Source organism: Curcuma longa, chromosome 10 (genome assembly GCF_044706935.1).
Source record: "Curcuma longa cultivar G26 ecotype Majalengka, Jawa Barat chromosome 10, ITB_CL_G26_1.1, whole genome shotgun sequence".
Lineage (NCBI taxonomy): Eukaryota > Viridiplantae > Streptophyta > Magnoliopsida > Zingiberales > Zingiberaceae > Curcuma > Curcuma longa.
Genome location: NC_133870.1, coordinates 1,928,535 through 1,955,066, shown reverse-complemented (window position 1 = coordinate 1,955,066; position 26,532 = coordinate 1,928,535). Strand labels below are relative to the sequence as shown.

Genomic DNA, 26,532 nt, shown 5'->3' with positions numbered 1-26,532 from the left:
TATTTTATGTTTTTCAATGAATACACGATGGTGCGAACCCTCACCTACTTGATAGCACCAATTCTAGGCAGTGTGAAGCTACATAATTCAAGGTGTGAAGCCAATCTATCTTCTCACAACAACTATTTCATAGATAAGAATAATAAGTTCCACGTTTCCTTGATTTCAATGTGGGTTGATGTGTTCTGTCATATATTCATGTTTGTTTCCTTAACGGTAATTGTTTTTTTTATGTTAATCCTTGCATGAGTGGTATATTTGTTCCATTCTAGGGCCAATATATTCTTCTTTGTTTATTTAGTTTTGTTAAAGTTGTATATCCTCGATTACCTTTCTAAGATTTTCATTATTGTTGTACATATTCTTGTTGTAATTATTGTTGTATTTCTTCCTATATTAGACTCTAAGATTAAGGGATTTGATGATTCTTAATGTCTATATATTGTAATTCTGTTAGTGAAATGAGACAAAAGACATTCTAGAAATTCTCCTTTATTTCTTTGTCATGATATTAGAGCCAAAACTGTGAGATCATTTCATCATGTCTGGTTCCTTGTCTGGCTCTAAGATCTTAATGCTTGGTTCTTTTTTTGTGTTCTTCTAGTTTGTTTTCTTGGACCTAATCTCTTAGTACTTGTTTCTAGTTGAATCATGTCTTTAGAACGATCTGAACATTTTCTTTTTCGATTTAATGGCAAAAACTATTCTGCCTGGTCATTCCAATTTCATATCTTTGTCAAGGGAAAGGAATTATGAGATCATATTGATGGGACAGATCCTGCACCTAACAGCAAGAAGGAGAAGGAGATATATGTGAAATGGGAGGTGAAGGATGCTTAGATTATGTCTTGGATCCTTAGAAGTGTGGAACCCTCCATACTTCTCAATCTCAAGCCTTATAAGACCCCTAGAGAAATGTGGGATTACTTGAAGAAAGTTTACAACCAAAGCAATACTGCACTAAGGTCTCAATTGGAACTCGAGTTTGGTCAGCAGTCAAGGGAGTATGTCAATCCAAGAGTTTTATTCTTCCTTTGGAAATCTTTGGGCTAAGTACATCGATATTGTGTATGCAAGTGTACCTCCTGAATGACTCATTGCCATCCAAAGTGTGCATGAGACTAGCAAGGTGACCAATTTTTAATGAAGTTAAGGGAGGAGTTTGAAGCAATCAGGTCCAACATAATGAACAGAGAACCAGTTCCTTTATTGGATATTTGTATAGGAGAGCTTCTCAAGGAAGAAGAACTCATTGCATAGACTGTCTTCGAGCAAAAAGATCAACATTCTACTCCAATTCCTATTGCCTACGTTGCTCAAGAGAGGTTTAAAGGAGACAGAGATATGACTAATGTCCAGTGCTATAGTTGCAAAGGATTCAGGCACATTGCCACTAATTGTACTAAAAAATTCTGCAATTATTGTAAGAAACCAAGGTATATCATCAAAGATTGTTCCACTCGGCCTCCAAAGAAATCTAAAACTGCCTACAAAGTCTCGGTTGGTTCCTCAAATGCTCCTAGTCCTGGTCAATCTTCTATTACTCCTGAAATGGTCCAACAAATAATAGTTTCAGTCCTTTTTGCATAGGCCTTTCAGGTAATAAAAATTCTAATCCTAAGCCTTAATATTTTGATTCTGATGCTTCCAATCACATGACCAACACTACCTTTCCTTTAAATAATGTTAAAAAATATAAAAAAGATCTTCAGATTCAGACTGCCAATGGTAATTCCTTACCTATCACAACTGTTGATGATATTTTAGTCTCTTTAAATACTATTTTTGTCTCCTAAGTTGTCCACTAATCTTATATCTATGGTCAATTAGTTGACAACAATTGTAATGTTTAATTTTCAAATTTTGATTGTCTTGTGCAGGATCAAATGTCTAGGAATATGAGCGAAGGGACCTAAAGTGGGGCATCTCTTTCCTTTGTTTCTATCTCCCTCTCTGGTGTCAAATTATGTTTCTTGTAATGTTGTTCAATGTGATAATCAAGTGTGGCATAGACATTTAGGACACCCTAATTCTCATGTACTTTGTGTCTTGCTTAAATCTAATTTACTTGGAAATAAAAATTTGACTTCTAATAATGACATTGTTGGATTGTGCATCTTGCAAACTTGGTAAAAGTAAAACACTTCGTTTTCCATTGTATAAAAACTGTAACACCAAACCTTTTGAACTCGTATATACTGATGTATGGGGTATTACCCCTGTAATCTCTCATGAACATTACAAATACTTTGTTATATTTACCGAAGATTTCACTACCTTTACTTGGGTATATTTTCTTCAGTCTAAAAGTGAGATTTTTTCTGTATTTAAAGTCTTTCATGTTTAGTTGAAACATAATTTTCTGCCAAAATCACAATCTTGCAATCTGATTCAAGTGTTGAATATATATCGAATGAATTTCAATATTTTCTTCAAAGTCATGGGATCATATCACAACGTTTTTGTTCTTTCGCTCCACAACAAAACGGTGTGGATGAAAGAAAGAATCATCATCTTCTTGATGTTGTTCGCACTCTTCTAATTGAATCTTATATTCCTTCTCAGTTTTGGTGTGAAGCTTTGTCTACTATTGTTTATTTGATTAATAGATTACCATCTCCCAACTTGAACAATGATTCTCCCTACTTTCGTTTGCATGGGCATGCACCAAATTATTCCAATCTTTATATTTTTAGATGTGTTTGTTTTGTTGACCTTCATGCACATGAAAGAAATAAACTTGCTACCCAATCTGTCACCCAATCTATCAAGTGTGCTTTCTTAAGATATGCAGGAACCCAAAAAGGATGTCTTTGCTATAATCCTCATGCTCATTGAGCTCGTGTCTCTAGGAATGTTTCATTTTTTTTAAAATCAGCCCTTCTTTAGCACAACAATAGACCTCAGAATTTCTATTCAAAGAATTGGGCATAATACATTTAAATCAACATAAATATATTCAAGATCTCATTAAGCTACCTGGTTTAAAGGATGCTACTATTGTTGATACGCCAATAGAGGTGAATGTGAAATATCGAAAAGATAAAGGCGAGCTTTTGTCTGATCCTTTTTTATATAGGCAACTTGTTGGCAGCCTTATCTACCTAACAATCACAAAGCTCGATATCTCATATGAGGTCCATATAGTTAGCAAGTTTATGCAATCATCTCGACATCTTCATCTTGCTATAGTTCGTCACATTATTCGATACTTAATTCGGTCATCTACTCGTGGGTTATTTTTTCTACAAAATCTGCTCTTCATTTGACTACGTATAGTGATGCAGATTGGGTTGGCTGCTTGGATACTAGGAAGTCTACAACAGGATAGTGCATTTTTCTTGGAGATGCCTTGATTTCTGGGAAGTGTAAGAACAAGATTGTATCTCTAAATCTTCCAGAGAGGCTAAGTATAGCGTCATGTCTATAGCTTGTTTTGAAATTGTATGGTTACGTGGTCTTCTTTCCGAACTTGAATTTCCTCCACCTAATCCTACTCCACTTCATGGTGATAATACTAGTTCCATTCAAATAGCTACAAATCCATATCATGAGCGCACAAAGCACATAGAAGTGGATTGTCATTACATTAGGAAGGCATATTCGAGGTGTTATCACTCTTCCTCATCTTACTACTGATCTTCAAATAGTTGATGTCTTTACGAAAGTTTTAAAAAGCCAACGACACAAGTTTCTCAGTAGCAAATTGATGCTGATAGACTTACCCGCATCAATTTGAGGGGGATGTCAATATATTCTTCTTTCCTTATTTAGTTTTGTTATAGCTGTATATCTCTTGATTACCTCTCTAAGATTTTTATTATTGTTGTATATACTCTTGCTGTAATTATTGTTGTATTTCTTCCTATATTAGACCCTAGGATTAAGAGATTTGATAATTCTTGATGTCTATATATTGTAATTCTCTGAGTGAAATGAGATGAAAAACATTTTAGAAATTCTCCTTTGTTTCTTTATCAATGCATTCCCTTGTCATTTTATTTCCAAGTTGTACTTTAGATTAAAGTTTGAAATCTTGAGCCGTACTGGTGTTTTAGTTTTTGAATGGAATGATATTGTTTTTGTAACATGTGTACATTCCGATGTATGGTATCAGTGGTAAACCGGAGGTGCAAGAAGGAAATAGATGAAGAAAAAGACAAAGATAAGATAATTAAGTTCAATGTTTGCTTTCCATTTGGAATGGTATGATTTTGATATTATATTGTACAGACACAAACTATAAAATAAAAAAATAACAATGTCATCTCAATTTTGGCATGCTAAGGGGTGTCAAGTGTTGACATGAAATGATACTTGTCAATATAATTGACACAACATAGGAGACATTGTCTCAGCGCCGAATAGTATCAAATTTTAGTAATTTGTTGGAATAAATACATTTCAACCATTTCATCCGACACAATATGAGATTTCAAACTATGCTTCAAATGCATGTCTAATCTAATGACAATATTGATGTATCATGAAACTAAATACTATCCTAGAAATTCATGAGTAAAAGTTAGATTTCAATAGAGGAATTACATAATAAAAATGAAGTACTTAGAAATTTCTACAAGATGCAAGGAATGTTTATTAGAAGAAACATCAACAAAAAGGAGATGCATTTATTCCTTCATCATCGCATACAAGAGAGAACTCACTCTCATAAACTGAGGTTGAACCCATTAAGGGTTTTCAGTTGAACCATCATTAATGTGCAAGGTAAGAGTTTATATGGAAAGTGCATAATGGGCTAAAGCTATTGAATTTCCTAAAATTATCTTGATATTGATATTTGAACATTAAGTTTCCTAGGATTAGATCCAATGGGGAATTACATACAAGAATCAACTTTTCACTTCATTCTGGTTTTCAAGTTTTTATAGTTACCGAAAGGAGCTCAGTTCTAAGTAAGAGCCTAATAGTCCTAAATCTATATGAGCAGTCCTTGAGGAAGAATTTCTATTAAAGAACTGGTGAATGAAAAGCTATCTAAATCCTGGTCTATACACAATTAATGAGTCCAATCAGGAACAAAATATGCATAAGACTGCAAATAATCACCATGCTGGTATTGACATAAAGCTTTGGGCCCATGAAGGCGAACTGAAGAGATGCACTGCTTTGCTTCCTCCGCTGTGGACCAAGTGGAAGATCGCAGTAAACTGGAGCCCACTGTCTTGGTAACTGGAACTCCAAAAACTGATGAAGTTCTTCTATTGGTGGCTTATCTAGTGCAAGGAAAAACCAACTGTAAGCTCATAAATCCTAATCCTTCCCACAATATATGCAAAGGCAATTTTTAGAAGGTGATGAAAGCTCAGAAAGAATTTCAAAAGTACAAACTTTATTATTTTGAAGGTAATGGTATTTCAAATCTAATAGTTATCAGATCATTCTAAGAGGAACTGGCAATCACAAGCAATATTTACTGTTCCAACAAAAACGAAACCAAGCAATACAGACAAAAGTTACATGTTCCACCCATGCCGCTTGTGCTAACTATGGCAACCCTATTCGTTGTCTGCATTGTGTACAAAAATTTTTAATTTTGGCCAACATCAAGTGAGACAAACTTAAACCTCACATAATCAACAAGTTATTTAAATCCAAATTAAACCTAATTTGGATCCAAACAATTTGGGTTAACTAAAGGCTAATATATGATAAAATTATATATTATTAATCATTAACTCTATAATATAGGTAGGTAATTGTCTAAATAAATGTTACATCTAATCAATGCAAGAAATTCATTCTAACAAGAAATCAGTAGAAATATTCTTACTAATAGAGTATGTTATAACTAAAGATTTTTGTTATACATTTGCATTGTTACAACAAAATGCTATAAAGTGGATAAAAAGATTGCTTCACTGCAAAAGCATCTCAACGCAGTCCGAGTATTACTTGATGTCCCGCATATTATAAATAATAAAAGTCCAACAAATATAAAACAACACTAATAAGTTTGATGGAGATAATGAAGACTGAATATTAATGTAATAATTGAAAGAATTGACAACAAGGCTCTATGTTTAATCTTCAGAAGAGTTACAACTAGACTTTACATTCTCTATGCTAAAGCTTCTCCTCATGTTCCCTCATCATCATAACCTCGTTATCTTTTTTTTCAGAATTTTTTATTTAGATAATTGCTCAACAACTTCTAAGTTAAAACTACTGATTGTAATTTTCCATAATTGAAATCATCCATCATAATGAAAATTATAATTTCTTAATTATGTATGAAATTGCCAATTATCTAACTAATATAAACAATTAATGTAAATGTTAATTTCAAATCTATCATATCAATTAATATATGCTTTTTTGTCATATGATTTATTATAAATGTAATTAAAATTGTCTACTGTTTATGAAAATTATAGTTCGTTAATGTTAAGAAATTTTAGAAGAAAAAATATGTTATTAATTCATTCATCAATCTCATACATATGTAGAGAGTATTTAGACTTAATCAAATCCCTACAATCAAGGTAAATCATATCCTTATAGTTTTCTATTTCTATTATATAATCTGTAACATTCCCCCTCAAGCAGAGCATAAATGTTGATCATGTCCAACTTGTTACAAAGATAATATCCGAACCCCATTTAAAGCTTTTGTGAAAATATCTCTCAGTTGTTCTTCTATCGTCACATACCCTGTACAGATCAAACCTTGTTGAATTTTTTAAAGGACAAAATGATAGGAATTTCAATATCCTTAGTTTGCTCATGAAATACGGAATCGGAAGTAATATGTAGAGTCGCTTGGTTATCACACTACAATTTGGTTGGTAATGAAGTTTTAAAACTTACTTTAGTCAGAAGTTGATATATCCACATTATCTCGCATACAACATTTGTCATAGTTATTCTAATTCTGCACTCGAACATGAGACAACATTATGCTTTTTACTTTTTCAAGAAACTAGCTTGTCCCCAATAACACAATAATGAAATGTGGATATTCAATCATCCTTGAATCATGCTCGGTCAGCATTTTGAAAAACACTCAACCTTAGTATGCCCATGATTGCTATACAAAATACCTTGTCCAAGTGCTACTTCCAAATAGCATAAAATTTATTCTGCAATTGCCCAATGATTAACTGTTAAAAAAGTCATATACTGACTCACAAAACTAATTGAATATGTAACATCTGGACGAGTCAGCCAGATAATTTAACTTTTCAATCAATCTTCTATATCTCTCAGGATTCACAAATAATTCACCATCTTTTGTGAGCTACAAATTAGGAGTCATTGGAATACTACATGGTTTAGCTCTTAATTTTTCTATCTCAGACAATAAGTCAACCTGCCTCACCTAGACGTGAGGCCTCTATGAGGTTGCGAGGTTGCGAGGCCTACACGAGGTTGCAGTGGCCTCACGGCTGCCTCGCCTGGCCATGAGGCGTTGCAATCCAATTTTTTTCTTCCTCCTTTCTTTTTTTTAATCCCATTCCTTTATTTTATTTTATTTGCTATTAATTATTTTTCTTTCTTATTAATTTCTTTCCCCTTCTTGTTTTTCCCTTTCTCCTTTTACTTTGTTTCTTTTTTTTCCTTTCCTACTAATTAATTACTTTCCCCTTTCATATTTATTTTCTTTCCTTCTAACTCTTTTCCTTTTTAACTAATTTTTTTCCTTTTCTCTTTCATTATTTTTTCTCCTTTTCCCTTATTCTTTATTTTATTTTTTTCTTTTATTTATTGATTTTTTATTTACTTACGTTCCTTTTGTTTCCCCTAATTTACAAGAATCTTTTCTTTTCCTTTTTAGACTAAGAATGTTTTCATAAAGACTAAAATATATATATAATATAATTAATTTTATAAAATTTACTAGTATTTTAATTAAATTTTGAACCAAATTATTCTTAATCTTATATAAGTTTATAATATAATATAATTCTTAATTTTATATTTAAAAAGTATTGAAACTATATTGGCACGGCACAATACAATACCGAAACCATATCGTTTCGGTCATAAACGCAAACTCCGATACGGCTCAAAATTTTAAACCTTGATTAAAACTCATTAGCATGTGTACACTTCTTTATTTACTATTTGCCACTATTTGAGATAAAGCTCATACAAGAAGGCGTGTCAATACTAGGAATGAAATTGTACTAATAATGATTATTGTAAAGTCCTCAATGAAATGATTCATTCTCATATTGCATTTATGAGTTCAAATTGTTCTATATTATATACTCTAGAAGCATCCATGACTAATGAAATTGTGAGAAAAATTAATTATAATGTATGCTTATCTATCTTGCTGACTTACTTAATCATAAGCTTAATTTTAAATTGGAGAATATACTAATTTACTATGAAAAATTCGAGTCTCTACCCTCCAATATTGAATCTGTTACAAGTTGTGCTTATGAAAAGTCAAGCTCACCCTTGCCATAACAAATTGATATGTTTCCTTATTTATTAGAAAGGACAATCAAAAATTAGGAAACAAAGTCAAAGCTCAGAAGAAAAAATAACCTAGAACTATTTTTTAATGTCCAAAGAATAAGATGAATACTTTATGCCATGTGAAGGACAAGATTTATTGTTCTTATATATTGGAAAGGAAGACCTAATTGAACATGCTTATATCCATAATATAAAATGCAAAGTCGTACTAATTGACACGAGTGGAATTTAGTGCATGTTCGCCAACCGACACTGGCATGGATTTGGAGTAGCAAGGTTGCCGCAACCTCGTGAGGTCGCGAAGGTAGCTGCTATCTCGTGATGGCCTCACAAGGTCGCAGTTTTTTTCATTTTTTATTTTGTTATACAGTTAATTCCAATTTCTTTTCCTATTCCTTCTCTTAATTTTTTCCTCCATTGTAAATTTTTTCCTCTCCTTCATTGTTAATTTTTTTTTCTTTATCACGAGGGTGAACAAAGAGAAAAAAAAATTAACATTTTTAAGGATGGTTAATTTTCTCCCTCTATCCGTCCACGAGATATCCAGAGAAAAATACCTCTTAAAGAATGGTTAATTTTTTCCCTCTATCTGTCTATGAGGCAAAAAAAAAACTCTTTAAGATAAAGAAAATAAATTGTTAGAAAAAATGAAAAAGTTAAATATAATATAATTTATGACCTTATTGTTTGGTGCAGGAAGCACCAGATGATCGAACCTTGATTTTGATGATGGCACGAGGTTCAAGTTAAGTGCGTGTTGTGTACTGATATGCTTATCTAGTATGTAGGGACCACAAGAAAGTCCTTGTTGAGGCTAGGCAAAGTAAGTCCTAGTTGAGGCAAGGCAAAGTAAGTCCTAGTTGAAAGGCAAAGTAGGCAAAGACAAGTCCTAATTTGGAAGATTAGGCAGAAGTCTTAGCAAAATCAAGTGCACCAGATGCAAGTCCAGACAGGTCAGGAGGACCAGATGCATGACAGAAATCCAGGCAGGTCAGGAGGACCAGATGCGTGGTGAAAGTCTAGGCGGTCAGGTGGACCAGTAGGCCTAGCAGCAAATCCTGGGAGCCAAGGATCAAGGCTAAGCAGGAAGTCCAACAAGTCTTGAGGACTTGTTGGCAAATCAGGTAAATTCTCCCGAGCGGAGTGGGTAAGGGCGCGTTCCCAGAGTGGAACAGTAGACGTCGATCTAACCCAGGATTTCACAGGAAACTTAAAATTAAGACCACTTAACAGTTCAAAAACTATTATTCCTTTTCTGCAACTTTGGTTTTTGCACTAACTTGTAATGCAGGATTGGAGAGGCGGGAATTTTGATTCCGAGCGACTCTATCCGGAATCCAGGCGACCGACAGTCCAGGCACCCAGATTGTGAATCCAGGCGACTGGACGTCAGCGAACCAGGCCAGCGAAGCGGTGAGGTGGTGTTGTCCCAGTGGTCGGGACACTTCAGCTTCCAGGCGCCTAAAGTTCCAGGCGCCTGGGTTCGAAAAAACAACGCACAGTCAAAGTTCATCCAACCTCCATGTCAGCACGCAGGCGCCTGGAAAGGGAATATAGGCAACTGAAAGTGCCGAGTCAGCAGCGTCGATGGTGGATCGGCGGACGTCGTGGAGGCGCCTGGAAAGGGAAGGTGCCCGGAAAGGAATTCCAAGCGCCCAGAAAGCCTTATAAAAGACCTTCGATAGAAGGCCTCAATACATCAATTCAATTCATTCCATAGCAAGCCGATGGCAGTCTGCGCGTGAACGATCACCCTGAAAGCCGTCGTAACGCCGGAGTTCTGCACCGTAAGTCTTCATCTCATTCTCCGGTTATTGGGTAACGATTTATTTTGTACATTCAATTTAAGTACGATAAAATTTTATCATATTTCTGATTTTGTAAATCGTTACAACTCCTCTCCATAAGGAAGGAGTTAATTAGTGGATTGCCCAAACGTAAACGATCAAAGATCGTGGGCCTTGAGTAGCCTGTGGTTGTGAACCAAGTAAAAAAACTTGTGCCTTCTTGTGTTCGTGATTCTTTATTATTTCCGTTGCAACTTTATCTCTGTTTAATCTAATTCACGAACGAACGAACGTAATCGATGAATTTACAAAAATCGAGAAAACGCTACAAGATAGCGCTATTCACCCCCCCTCTAGCGCTCTCTTCGATCCTACAATTGGTATCAGAGCGGGGTGCTCGAACTCAGTGCAACCACTGATCGAGCAGATTTTCAAGATTTTTTTAGAATTTTTAAAGTTATTTTATTTTTTCCTCCAGCACTACTAATCCAAGACCAAGTCTTGGAACGAGTTTGTTGTTCTTTCTATGTGCTAGATAAATGACCCATCAGTTAGGATTTAGTACCGCAAGGCCACCGCTGTTCTCCGAGGAGGACTTCATCTACTGGAAAGGTAGAATGGAGTACCACCTGAAGACTCAAGTGGAAATGTGGATAGTCATCCAGACGGGATTCACAATCCCGACTGACAATGACGGTTTACCACAGTCTTGCGACAAATGGGATGCGACCACGAGAAAGAAGATAGAGGCAGACGCAAAGGCAACCCAGACTCTGCAATGTGGGTTGACCAAGGAGGAGTTGAACCGAGTCAGGCCTTTCATAAGTGCAAAGGACTTGTGGAATAAGTTAATCGAATTGCATGAAGGCACCTCGGACACGAAGGTCAGCAAGAGAGATTTGCTGATGAACAAGCTATACAACATCCGTATGATGGACGGAGAATCGGCAAGCGCTCTACACGCAAGGATCCAAGATATTCTGAATGACCTTCATGCAATCGGACAACCGGTGGAGAACCGAGATATAATAAGGTACGCTTTGAAAGCGTTCCCGAGGAACACTTTGTGGGCATCTATGGTGGATGCTTACAAGGTCTCCAGGGACCTTTCAAAAATTAAATTAGACAAATTATTTTCTGAGTTCGAATTGCATGAAACAGACTAACGCCGAAGTGGAAGAGAAAGGTATAGCCCTTCTTGCAGGTACATCTAAAGAAAAGAGAACCAAAAAGGTGACAGAAGAAGAAACTGACTCATCAAACTCCGAGAGCAACGACGAGGTCACAACGGAGCTGGTGAACTTGGTCCACAAGATGATACGAAAGAAACTACGGAATCAAGAAGTCGGAGGTGAAGAAGTTGGTACAAAAATCAAACTCCAACCAACCTTCAACCGACAAAACGGATCTAAAGTGCTACGGGTGCAACAAGAAAGGACATTTCAAATCTGAGTGCCCGAATCAGAAAAAGGAACGAAGATCCAAAAAGAAAGCACTTAAGGCTACATGGGATGAATCATCATCGGAGGATTCAGATGAAGAGCCAACGACAAGCTTCCTCGCACTTCCAGCACGGGACGAACCAACGGAGACCGATAGTGAGTCAGACACCAGACTCAAGCTCAAGCCATGGATCCGCATCCGTTTTGAAGGTTCTAACACCGCTGTAAGTTCATTGAAAAGTTGTATTCCATTATTGTTAGTTTAACGAAGAAATTGGCTAAGTCCAATACCTTAGTTGAATCGCTCCAAGAGGAGGTAGCTCTCCTCAAGGAGAAAGTCAACTCTGGATCATCAACTAAAGTCACTCAAATTGAGGATTCGACTCAAGTTCAACTTGAGAAAGAGAATTCTCAATTGAAGCTTCAAGTTGACGATCTAAAAAGATCGCTATTCACCTCAGGATCTAAGTATCTTGATATGATACTTGGAAACCAAAGGGTTGGATACAATCGATCTGGTATTGGACACAAAGCAAAAAATAGAGCATTCATGACATTACTGCACAGACCTAAGAAACCCAGAGTCCAAGCATGGGTTCCAAAATCCAAACTGACAAATCCAGTTGGATCGAACCAATTCTGGATCCCCAAGGATCAAATACATTATTTGATCAGACCCAACAAGGGTCGTGATCCAGGGGGATCCAAAACCTTACCTAATTGATTGCCTGTATTTTTTAATTTTAATTTTTTTATTTATTTTTGCATTAGATCAACCTAGGCTAGGTAAGGACAAATATTTGATTAATTCTTGCCCAATATAGTACCAGGGTGGGGCGAGATGATAGTACGTTAGGGAAACCCAGTTTAAGTAGTCAAGTGGGGTAAGGAGTACCTTACTTGGTCTGCTTAGCTAGGTCGAACTAGCCGAAGCTACCTCACCACATCCTAGACTAGTTAGACCAAAATTTATCTCTAGACTAGCTAAGCATATAATTTTCTGAATCAGCTTTGTCTTAGAAAGTGATCGTTGTTCCGATACCCAAGAAGGTCCCTGTGCCTCGCCACAACCTGGAAGTTGATCCTTGAAATGTATGTTTAGAGAGTCGAACGGTTAAACTTGAATCTAACTCAAGGTTAATCAAATAATAGATACCTTAGAATTAATTAATTAAATAAGATAAAACTGAAAAATCATCTCACAAAACTCATAGGATCAACTGTGTGATCATCTAGACATGGGTGAGATGAATTAAGGTTTAATTAAAAAGATTAATTAATTAATTTGTTAGAAATCAATTTAATTTATAAATGTAACTTCAATTAATAATTAACGTTAATTAAAACATTAAATAATTTTAATTAATCTTTAACGTAAAAATGTTTCAATTAATTTTTAACGTAAAGTTAATGTTAATTAATTAACTTTAAAACGTTAACTTCAAACGTAAAGTTAATATTAACTTTAATTAACTTAATTAATATTTAATTAACCTTAATTAAACATTAATTTAGTTTAACTATATTAAATTAATTATTACCAATTTTATCTTAACCAATTTTAATTAAATTAATTATTATCAATTTTATCTTAACCAATTTTAACTAAATTAATTAATTACCAAATTTTAATTTTTACCTTAATTAACTTAACTATAAAATCAATAAAACCTTTTTACCTTATTAAAATTTAATCAAATTAAAACCCAACCCAAAAAAATCCAAAACAGACCCAAAAAGTCCGGCCCAGCCAAATCCAGGCGCCTGAAAACCAAAATCCAAGCGCCCCAAATCGAAAAACCAGAAATCGACCGCTGTTTTCACAGGCGCCCCTGGTTTTCTGATTCTAGGCGATTGGAACGAACATCCAGGCGCCCCGAACCGCATCTTTTCAAGCGCCCCGATTTCGCTTCCAGGCGCCTAGAACGTGTTTATAAAAGTAACCGCGGCCCCACACATTTTTACCACACGAAAAGCCCTTCCTACCCCAATTTCCCCCGTCTCGCGGCGCCGACAACGCTCTAGGTCGTCAGTTCTAAAATATTTCTGCTAAAATGCCTAGGTAATCCCCTAAAAACACCCTCAATTTAATTATTTTATTTTTAATAGTTAAAATCCTTATTTTTATGCTTTAGGATTAAGAAAAGGGGTAATGAGGCTGGCCCCTCTAGGACACCCAGTTCTGACCCCAGGTTCCCTACAGAGGAACATAGGATTAGGTTTAGTTCATTATCTTTCATTCCATTGCATTCTAGGTATATCTGTAGGACATTTTTTGCACGCTCATGCATACCCTCGGTGGAGGTCATAGACTATTATGGCCTTCAACGACTAGTTTATTGTACTAGCCCGGTTAACACGAGTCTGTGTGCCGAGCTGTACAATAACCTAGTTCAGGTCGATGACCTGACCTACTCCACCCGCGTTAGGGGGAGGGACATTTCCATTTCACCCGCCATCATTAGAGATTTTCTAGGACTCCGCCCATCACAGTGTCCATTTGCATGCTACCCACCTAGGGATGTACCTTTTGGGGATCCCTATTCTCATGTCACTTTAGATCTCATGCATATGTATTTTTTTGAGGAGGAGCGGGTTCCTACTGTGACCCAGTTCTCCTCTATCAGACTTAGGGTACAGGACTATGTCCTGTATAGGATGTTAGTTACATGCATTTTACCCCTGACTACCAGGGACGTCGCTATAATGCGACCATTTCATACATTTTTACTTTATGCATTGATCCATAGGTTTGATGTAGACATTAGTCTACATATGTATCATGCCATCATTTTTTCATCCATAGTTACCACTAGCAGGAGGGTTCACATGCCCTACTGTCATATTTTGACCTCATTATTAGCATCACTAGGATTTGATGTCACCGATGGTGATATCAAACCACCTAGTGAGTTTGACATACTAGGAGTTAGAAATTTTTCATTAGCTGGGGTCAGTGTAGATGAGGATGGGGTATTGTCCTGGAGACGAGGGCCCCCCCAGCCCCACCACCACCACCACCAGCCGTCGACGTGGATGACGACGACTTAGACTTAGAGGATCTGCTCCAGCTTCCTCCACCTCCACCTCCACTTACTACTGATCAGCGACTGACCAGACTCGAGGAGACTGTTCAGGGTCTATAGCAGACTGTGCTCAGTCGACTTGATACTCAGGAGGAGAGGATCCTAGCCCAACATGCTGATTTGATGGATAGACAGACCCAGTTGATGGATATGTTTAGGGCTTGGAGCATGAGTCATCCACCACCACCACCCCCTCAGTAGACATATTTTTTATCAGACATGTTTTGACTTATTGACAGTGTTATGCACATTTTATGCACATTTTAGTATTATCCTAGTTTGCATTTTGCATTTTAGTCCTTATATGTTCTGACTATGCTTGGTAGAATAAGGGAAAAATTCAAGTTTTTTTTTCAAAAACTCATGTTTTTACAATCTACTATTATTTAGTTTTTCAAAATGTTTTAAAAAGTTTATTTTTCATTTTTGAAAAACTTATTTTTAAATTTTGATTTCAAAGTAAAAGAAAGGAATGATTTAGCCTTAGACTAGAATCTTCCCCCTAGAAAGCATGTACCTATAGATCTAGGTTGAGCATCTCACAAAGCACACTAGTTAACTTGTTTGTGATTGTGAAACTTAGAACGGTGTGAGATGCATAGGATTCTAGCCTGAGTCTCAAATGCTTATATCAGTACATCGAACCTAACTTGGGCTTTAAACAAAAATATTGAATCAAGTTAAGTGTTCCTAAGCATAAGCTAAATGGAATGATACACTTAAACTTGACTAACTAGGTCAAGCTACTACTGTTTAGTAGTTAGCTAAAACCTAAGTTGGACACTCGCCCCTCGGATAAAATTTTTTTTGTCTAAGTATTTTATTTATTTATAACATGCTTGGACTCAAACCCATTATTTATTTTGATTATGTCAAAGGGGGAGAGTAAAATGAGATTTCAAGTTCTTTAAGTTCAAAAAATTTTTTCTAAGTTCAAAACTTTCAAAAATCCAGAAATGTTTTTTGAACTCATGTTTTCAAATTCAGATATTTTTTGAAAAAATTCAAAATTATTTCAAAGTTTATCAAAAATGATTTTCAAAATATTTTTTAAGGACTTGCATGGTTTTGCATCAATCTGATCAAAACTAAACCATGTCAAATTTAGGAGAAGTGAACAAAAAGTTTTTCAAACTTTGTTTGTTTTAAACAAGTATGAATTCAGGAGGAGTCCTGAAAGTAAGGGGAGATAGGTCATTGCGCATTCATGCTATTGCACATTACATGAACTCTTATTTTTCAAGCATGAGTTAAATGTTTATCATGAGTTAAATGTTTATCATATCATAAATTCTTGTATTTTTTTTTCTTAACTTGAAACTCGGGTTGTCATAATCAAAAAGGGAGAGATTGTTGGTGCAGGGAGCACCAGATGATCGAACCTTGATTTTGATGATGGCATGAGATTCAAGTTAAGTGTGTGTTGTGTACTGATATGTTTATCTAGTGTGCAGGGAGCACAAGAAAGTCCTAGTTGAGGCTAGGCAAAGTAAGTCCTAGTTGAGGCTAGGCAAAGGTAAGTCCTGATTTGGAATATCAAGCAGAAGTCTTAGCAAGATCAAGTGCACCAGGTGCAAGTCCAGGCAGGTCAGGAAGACCAAATGCATGGCAGAAATCTAGGCAGGTCAGCAGAACCGAATGCGTGATGGAAGTCTAGGCGGTCAGGTGGACCAGTAGGCCTAGCAGCAAATCCTAGGAGCCGAAAATCAAGGCTAAGCGAGAAGTCCAACAAATCTGGCAAATCAAGTAAATTCTCCCGAACGGAGTGGGTAAGGACGCGCTTCCGAAGTGAAACAATAGGCATTGGTCTAACCCAGAATTTCATAGAAAATCTGAAATTAAGACCACTTAACAGTTCGAAAACTGTTATTCCTTTTCTGCAACTTTGGTTTTTGCACTAACTTGTAATACAAGATTGGAGAGGCGAGAACGTTGATTCCGGGAGACTCTATCCGGAATCTAGGCGACCGACAGTCCAGGCGCCCGGATTGTGAATCCAGGCGACTGGACGTCAGCGAAACCAGGCCAACGAAGCGGTGAGGTAGTGTTGTCCCAGTGGTCGGGACACCTCAGCTATCAGCCAGCAACTAAGCGCTTTTAAACAAGCCTGGGTTCGGATAAACGTCGAGCGGCGGTCAAAGTTCATCCGAGAACCTCTCACGTCAGCACACGAGCGCCTGGAAAGAGAATATCAGGCGACTGGAGAAGTGCCGAGTCAACAGCGTCGAAGACGGATCAGCGGACGTCGTGGAAGCGCTTGGAAAGGGATTCCAGGTGCCCGAAAAGCCTTATAAAAGACCTTCGAAAGAATGCCTTAGGACATCAATTCAATTCATTCCATAGCAAGCCGATGGCAGTCTGCGCGAACAATCACCCTGGAAGCCGTCGTAACGCCGGAGTTCTGCACCGCAAGTCTTCATCTCATTCTCCGGTTATTGGATAACGATTTATTTTGTACATTCAATTTAAGTACAATAAAGTTTTATCACATTTCTTATTTTGTAAATCGTTACAACTCCTCTCCGTAAGGAATGAGTTAATTAGTGGATTGTCCAAACGTAAATGATCAAAGATGGATTGCCCAAGTATAAATGATCAAAGATCGTGAGCCTTGGAGTAGCAGCCTATGGCTGTGAACCAAGTAAAAAAGCTTGTGCCTTCTTGTGTTCGTGATTCTTGTTATTTCCGTTGCGACTTGATCTTTGTTTAGTCTAATTCATGAACGAATGAACGTACTAGACGAATTTACAAAAACCGAGAAAACGCTACAAGATAGCGCTATTCACCCCATCTAGCGCTCTCTTCGATCCTACACTTATAAAATATACTACCATAGATGAATTAAATTATTCTATATATAAATTTGATTTAATTTTAAATTGATAAAAGTAAATCCAAATTAAACTCAATTTAAAGCTACTTATCCTACCATGTCTATTTGGTGACTTCTATTAATCCTAAATTGACTTTTACGCAACAAGCATCAAATATTTTATGAGTTTATATCAAAACTTGAACCTAACATTTAACATCTCAAATATCAATAGTAAACATTTATAACAATCAAATATTAATAAAAATATTTTTTAATTAATATATTTATATTTAAAAATATAACAAAATCGTATTAACATAGTACGATATGATATCGAAACCGTATCATTTTAGTCGTAAACCAAAACTTCAGCACAATTCAAAATTTTAAAACTTGCTTATATTTTGCATGTTATTGAATTCTACTCGATGGAGAAGAATAATATAAGAAGTTAATTTATTTTTTGAATTTTGAATTGTAGTTTATTTTGATAATTATATTATTTCTATTTTAAGTATTGAAAATTTGATATTTTTTTGTTTGGTGTTAAGTTTTTATGTAAGAATTAAGCATTGTTTAATAAATATTCCATGTCCAATCTTTGTTGGAGGTTCTATTTTTAATGTGTGAGATAGTTATCTCCTTTTGTTTCATTAATTTCGTCTTAAGTTTTTGTATTATTTTAGGATTTAATTATGGTGTTGCATCAATAATTCACTCCTATTGGCATTGTGCCATTGGTCGCGAAATGCCCATGTCAACAAAAGTGATACACTACTTAAATCCTTGGGTTAACCAACATTGTTTCAATTAAACCATCTAAAACTCCTATTTTTTTGGAGGAATGTAAATAATATTATAAGTCAAAAGGTGTACATATTAATCGCCTATGAGGCAATATACATGTATTTGAATCTTAAGGAACATGCTATCAACCTTTGGCACATCACCCTCAAATTGACATTGATTTCTAGTTTGCCACAAAAGAAAATTCATACATGACATGGCTAGAAAACAAGCTTTCACAACTCATCCATTACCCCGAAATGATCTTTGGAAGGTGAGGAGCATACTTCTTGAGGTGTTCATCTCTTGTCACATACCTAACCACGCCTTCACCTTCCACCACAGATCTTTGCTGATTGGACACTCGAAGAAAACATGATCACAAGTCTCATCTGTAGCTTGACACATTAGACAGGTTTTGCACAGCGCATACGGAATGCGGCCTTTAGTCCTCAGACGGCCCTGTGCAAGCAACCACAATGCAAACATGTGCTTGGGCATTAGGTAAGGCTTCCACACGACCTGGGCCCAAGCTTTGACTGTCCCCTTGGGTCAAAAGAACTTGTAAACGTTAGCAGCAGCTCGTGCATCAGCAGAATACCAATCTGTAAGTTTCCGACCAGCACTGTCTGGCCCAGCAAACTGCCTTCGTAGTTAATCCCGCATCTAAAACTAGTATTTGCTCATATGCATCTTGCATATGGTATAGGCAGCCTGAATATTAAATCTAAAATCATTTGCTGTCTAAAAATATGTGATCCAGTCCCTTACTGTCTAAGCAGCCTACATTAATTTCTAGAACATAGAAAACACTCATATATCATCAACATCACTTCAAAACAAATCCTAAATTTTTTAACTACATTTCCAATTAGAATGATTTTAAAAAAAACCACCTACCTCTGAGACTTCTACATCCATATCCACTAAAGATGGCTCATGATATGTTGGTTTGCAGCTCTATTCATAAGCAAATGCTAAAGCTTGACTCTTTGTTTTTCATAAATCAAACAACTTTCAATATCTAAATTTCTTCCATATCCACGTCAGTTGTAACTTAAGGAGAAATATACATTAAAAACAAGAGCTTTTAGGGATTGGGGTCTTCTCTAAAAGCTTAGGTTTGTGAGATAAGTGGTAGCCCATCCTCTTATATTTAACATAGGCCATCAAGATTCAATTCAAATGCTCATGTGATGGACAGAGTTAATAATATGGAAGTCCAGATGTAATTCATTTTTCCCTTAACAGTATCAAATTAATAGCTCCTAATGGAGGATAGGCATAAGTGTAAAATTGTATGGATATAAACTGAGAACTCATGCTCCTTTATAATGCTAAGCAAATCGTAGAAAGGCATACAAGCATTAGTGTTAAAAAATATCTGATAGTTGTGCATGCAATAATGGATAAATTTAAAATAAAGTGCTCAAATAAAAGAAACTGGATCATTGTCAAGTCTTGATTTAATTGCTTTTTAATAAAAATTATCTTTTTCTTAGTAAACTTAGTCTATGTAGCATCGAGTCTAGCTATTATTAGGTCTAAAAAAGAAATACAACTCCATAGTTTTATCAATTACGGTTTTTAAAAGGTTTTGATATCTCTTTATAAGTGTTCTCTCTTAGTTGAATCTCTGGTGCTGCATCAAATAGTGAGGAACCTTCCATTTCAGCCTATAATTTTTAATTTCCCAATTAGAACTCAATTTAGTCCTATCTTAATACACTATAAGATCATGACCTCTAAATGTGTAGTTTTGGGCCACTAGTGTTGTTTCAACGAGTTTCAATAGTTGAGCCTCCATCTAAGAGTTAAGTTAAGAAATCATATTAATTCCCAACAAGTATTTTAGGTAAGTGTTATAAACATTATGGATAAACTATTAGGGTTCGGCAAGGTGACTTTGCAAATGTCAAAAGAAGAAAGAGCTACATATCTGTTAATGTGTTGGAATTTCAATTGTGACATTTCCATAAGTGCTCATAAAATGAATCTTGTAAGCCAGAAACATAAAATTGGAGCAATGCCAAATCAATTTCCAATCAATGAAAAAACATTCTCTTATATGCTTAGAGACAAGCTGCTAAATTGCCTTATAAGAAGAAAACAGGCTTGAATAATAATTAAAACATGTTCAGACAAAAGCAATGGCTCATCCACCCATAAGTTTATTTCGGAAATAAATATCTGATAGAGTACAGTAGGGAAAAAAACTTACATCGAAGGTACAGATTGATGGCATGGTTTAGGAAACCACTTCCAGGAACCCCATTCAAAAGAGAAGTAATTGGCAGAAAGGACATTGAAATAACATCAGGTTCAGAATGAACAGTGTTCAACCACTTAATATGAGATAAATCCCGAGTATCTTTTCCACCTCTTCTTTTTGGGATTATTACAATGTCCTAAAATTTAAAACAAAATCTAACAGATGACCCAAGAAATATAACTAAAGTATTTTAGAAATATGTCACAAAGGGCTAACACAATTTGTCATACCTCTTTTGTGCAGGTAGAACTTGATGGACCGATATTCAAAAAACTAGGTGGTTGCTCTCTCATTTCAAACTGCACCAGGCATTAAAATGATAGTACATGCAATGTTAATCTTATAAGCACTATATCAATGGGTATCAAAGCAAAATCAATAATACTAGAAAGAGATAGGACCCATAAATCCAATACTTGATACTACAATATATTGCTCAATCTTGGTATCTAAGTGCAAAGACCATAAATCCAATAATTGGTACAAGACAAGTTTCAAAAATGAAGAAATGGAGCATAGTTTTACATGAATGAGCAGAAAGTAGTCTAAAAAAAAAGTTTAATGTTTGATATGGTGATGTATTAGTATTTGCACAGGCAGGTCAAAAATGGAAGTGTAGAAGCAACACCTAAGGGAAAGAAGTGAAAAAAAGACAAACGAAAGAAAGTAGACAAACAAGAGCAGAAGTGATATCAAACAAAGCAAGGAAGAGACTCAAAAGGCAGAGTACTAAGATTGATGAGAATCAGAAAAGCAATAACAAAAATGTTAAGCCAATGTAGGAGGAATATTTGGTTGCAGAGTCCTAGGATCAACAAGAATAAGTAAAAGCAAAAAAGACATCTCTTTTTGCTGATGTCCTAAAGGCCATATCCACATGTCTTTATCCTCATTTTGTTCTTACATTGCTTGAGGGTGAATTCCCCTACTCTAAGAAAAATAGAAAATGTTCATGTTAGATATCGAATTTTGACCCATTTAAATTTTCACATCTTAATTTTTTTAAAACAATTTTAGACCATGAATTAACTAGGGCTGAACAACAAAGGGAAACAAGGTTTGAATGGCTTACAAAATTATTTAACATGATATTGAAATCAAAGAAAATGCCGGAGTCGGAGAGTAAGTACTTTAATTCCCTTATATAAGAATAAGGGAGACGTACAAAATTGTGCAAATTATAGGGGCATTAAATTAATGAGTCATACTATGAAACTTTGGGAAAAAGTAATAGAAAAACGATTAAGGAAAGAGACTATGGTCACTGAAAATCAATTTGGGTTTATGCCTGGTAGGTCGACAACAGAAGCTATACATCTTCTCAGGCAACTAATTGAAAAGTATCGGGAGCAAAAGCAAGATCTACATATGGTATTTGTTGATTTAGAAAAAGCTTATGATAGAGTTCCAAGGAAAATTATATGGAGAATTCTAGAAAAGAGAGGTGTTAGTGTAGTATATATTGACCTAATTAAGGATATGTATGAGGAAGTAACAACTAGAGTGAAGACTTCAGGCGGATTGACTGAAGCATTTCCAATAAAAATAGGGTTGCATCAAGGGTCAGCTCTAAGTCCTTATCTTTTTACACTAATCCTAGATGAACTTACTGGACACATTCAAGATACCGTACCGTGGTGTATGTTATTTGCAGATGATATTGTATTGGTAGATGAGACACGTGAGGGAGTAAATGCTAAATTAGAATCTTGGCGAGAAACACTAGAAGAGAAAGGTTTTAGGCTTAGTAGAGTAAAGACAGAATATATGAAATTTAAATTTAGCAATATTGAACGTAATGAGACAAGTATTAAACTAGGAGATGATGAGTTGTCTGGAACTGAGAGTTTTAAATATTTAGGATCATTTTTACAAGCTGATGGAGGGATAGAGAGAGATGTCTTACATAGAATACAAACAGGATGGTTGAAGTGGAGGAGGGCATCAGGTGTTTTATGTGATCGTAAAGTGCCTCTAAAACTTAAAGGAAAGTTTTATAAAACGGCAGTTAGACCTGCCATGTTATATGGCGCTGAATGTTGGGCTATGACTCGAGCACATGAGCAAAAGATGAGAGTTGCGGAGATGAGGATGTTAAGATGGATGTGTGGACATACGAAGATTGACAGAATAAGAAATGAGAGCATTAGAGAGAAAGTGGGAGTTGCATCTATTGAGGAAAAACTTCGTGAGACACGTTTAAGGTGGTACGGACATGTACTTAGACGACCGACAAATGCTCCAGTTAGGCGGTGTGAAAATATGACAAATACGCACATTAAACGAGGACGTGGTAGACCAAAAAAGACTTGGTTAGCAACAATAAAACAAGATAAAATTTATTTAAATTTAGATGATGATATAATAGGAGATAGAGCTCAATGGCGTAGAAGGATCCATATAGCCGACCCCACTTAGTGGGATAAGGCTTGGTTGTTGTTGTTGTTGTTGTTGTTTGGAAGGTAATAAACTATCCTCAGCAAATCATCTATCTAATTCATCTCTTGTACCATTGCTTCATTCATGATTTGTTGAGATTGACCCTTTGAAATTAGAGAGCCAATGATCATGATCAGCTTGAAGGTAAGAATTTGGTAGGTAATTTCCTTATTGGTATTAGGAAATAGTCACCTATTTAGTACTAGTAATTACTTGATATTTAAGTTTAATTCGCCCATTTATTTTATATTATAAAAAAAACTACTTTGTTCCATTGATTGAGGAAAAAATTCCGAGGTGAAAGCTTGGTCATAGTATGTTTTTATATTAGATTTGTTCTAGTATTTATGTTAGTGTTTTTGAATTAGGATGACAAATTATAGAGGAAAAAATTATGAGGTAAAAGCTTGGCCATATTATATTTATGTTTTAGATTTGTTCTAGTATTTATGTTAGTGTTCTTGAATTAGGATGACAAATTAATAATTGTTTGTTAGTGGAGAGAGTTAGCTTCTTTAACTTGGTTGTATTAGAGTAATTGGACAATTAATTCTTAGATTTTGTGGAATTATCATATTTAGTTTAAACCCTTTCCTAGTGTATATTTGGTGTGTGTAAATCTATCTTTGGATTCACATAAATTTGTTGTGCATGAATTAAATATATACAAACATTATTTATTATTTATGTCATTATAGCTATTTTAAAGAAGAAAATTAAAATAAAACAAAATTAGTAAACAGGTTCTAAAAGAACTAGACTATTGGAAATGATATTCATTCTTATTATATACATGTGATCATGTGGGGATTCACACGGGCAGGGTTTGTTTTCAAAAAATGAAAATTGATACTCTAGTTACTTCTCAATCCTAGTTGATTTGTATGTTAATACTTGCACATATCTTTGATGCTAATATAGCATAATCATTATTAAAAGTTGCCAATAAGATATAAACCCAAGGAAGAATGAATATTGTATAAAAATTTAAAGTGAAAACAATAGTAAAAAGTAAAAAACTTTTGAGTAGCACTTTATTAGAATTCTTGATGGCTCATAGAGACGTGGTAATGATCAACAATTTATTTGCGCAAAGATGCTATATGTTGTATATCACGGATGAGGGCTTGAGTCCATATGTCATATAATGTTAGATAACATTATGTATACTACAAGGGCCTAGCTCTAGCTCTAATGATCCACGTATTATTTATAATGATTAAAAGATAAAATATTAAAATGTGATAATAAATAGTGAGAATTAAATGAATTAACTTATAAAGAATATAGGGTGATAATTAAGTGGGATAAGAATAAGAGTTCATTTTATATTAAAATAGAAATGCCAACTTAGAATTGTAGTGTTGTAATGCCCTATCTGGATTTTTAACCTCTTAAAATTCATGCACATATTTCCTATTACCCCCCTAACAAATTGTGTTTGCTTCTCGTTTTTCTTGTCCTCAACTTTTGCAATAGAAGTTGATTCCTAAGTCTTAGTTGGGTTCAACCAATATCTATGGTTGCTTAGAGATTCTCAACGTGTTGGGTATGGGTTTTTGTTTTACTTGTATTTTTTTTTGTGTACATTTGATAAGTAATTTTATATGCTCGTCGTACACCCTTTCAAAAGAAGAAATATACATATGTATATTTTTCATTGAACATCTCTTGCTCATCTTGAGTTATTTATTGTTGCTATAGATCTGGGTTACCTCATGGTAAGTGGACTTCTATCCCTAGTCGTGATAGTTTATTTGAAAAAGAGAACGAAGCAATGTCTCAAAAGATCTCTAAGATGAAGAAGAGTGAAGCAAACAAGAGCATGATTAGTTCATAATTTTCCTCTATTTTTCACATCAATGCAATAAACAAAATGAGAAACAAAGTATTTTTCTATCTAAAGAAATCTAAGAATTCGAAATTTTTGTATATCAAAACAAAAATAATGTTATTGGAGATTGAAAAATAATGCTTGTTCACTTAGTTATGACTAATTATGATGGTGCATTTGAATTTAAAAAATGATATAAATATATTCACTAAATTCCTAAATAATATATTAGTTTACCTTAATATTTTATAATATTATATTTGCTATATAATATCAAAAAAAGACTTGCATTAAAAAAAAGTATATATTAATATGCATATAATATAATATATATTGTTTATACTTTTAAAGATTGACTAATAACTAATCCCCAAACCTAGATTGTTTATAGATACTATATATATATTATATCTACCATACATTGTTTATATTGTTAGGAAAGGACCAATTTATTTAATGGACCACTACACTTGTTCATGTGGGACTAATAGGCTGGAATCTCCTAGTGTCAACCAAGGTTTAAAATCTTGACCCGTGTCGAGGTTTCGGTTTCAAACCGGAATAATACTATTTCGGTATCGTATTGTGTTGTGCCAATATAGTTTCGATATTTTTTAAATATAAAATATATTAGCTATTTTTTAAAATATATATATATATATACAAGGATTAAAATCTCGTGCCGTATCGGACGATACGCACGAAATTTTTCGTTCCGCCACGGCACCGGCACCGGCACAGCGCCGGCACAGGAAATCCACCGGGAACTCGTCCGGAAGCATCGCCCGGCCTCGACGACGCCGCCGGAGGCCCCGCCCGAGGCCGGCGACGCCGCCGGAGGCGCCACCCGGGGCCGGCGACGCCGCCGGAGGCGCCGCCCGGGGCCGGCGACGCCGCCGGGGCCCAGTGACGCTCTGTGCGGGCCGCGGACAGCGATCGCGCGTCCGCGCGCGATTTTGTTTTTTTTTTCTTTTTAAAACTTTAGGTTTAATCGGATTTAAATAATTAATTCCTAGCTATAGTTCAAAATTATAATTTGGGATAATTTAAATAGGCTTTATTAAAACCTATAAAATTATCAAAAAAATTTATTTTTTTTTTTAAAAATTTAGATTAAATTTTTTATTTTAATTAATATATTTTATATTTTAAAAATACCAAAACTATACCGGCACGGTACGATACGGTACCGAAACTGTATCGTTCCGGTCCGGGACCGAAACTCCGGCACGGCTCGATATTTTAAACCTTGTATATATATATATATATATATATATATATATATAATGGGGTAATTTTATTAGGCTTTAATTAAGCTTATTTAAATTATCTCAATCATACTAGTTGAGAGTTGATTGAAATTATTAATTGAATTAATCTAAGTTTGTTGTTCTTCTGCGCGATCGCATCATCGCAAATGCTCGATGCCGAAGGCGTCGCGCAAGCCCGACGACGCCTCAGGATGCGTCGCGCGGTGGTGAGGATCCCTCTAGACAAGTCGCGAAACCCCAACGGGGCCTCGGGGGTGCGTCGACACAGAAGTCTTGACAATGGCGGTTTCGATCGGCGAGCGGAATGAAATTTTCGCCCGTATCGGATGAAATGGCTCGAAATTTCATT

The 26,532-nt window shown here is 35.4% G+C and overlaps 1 protein-coding gene across 1 annotated transcript in view; it reads right to left on the bottom strand.

Annotated features, from left to right (window-relative positions):
- LOC141836199 (MACPF domain-containing protein At4g24290-like) overlaps positions 1–26,532 on the bottom strand; it is a 57,626-nt gene that overhangs the window by 5,759 nt on the left and 25,335 nt on the right. Inside the window, exons 5-7 of the mRNA XM_074723634.1 lie at positions 20,870–20,938; positions 20,589–20,775; positions 5,071–5,237 (exon numbers count right to left, since the gene is read on the bottom strand). Of these exons, the coding sequence (XP_074579735.1) occupies positions 5,071–5,237; positions 20,589–20,775; positions 20,870–20,938 (423 nt within the window). The remainder of the gene's footprint in view (positions 1–5,070; positions 5,238–20,588; positions 20,776–20,869; positions 20,939–26,532) is intronic.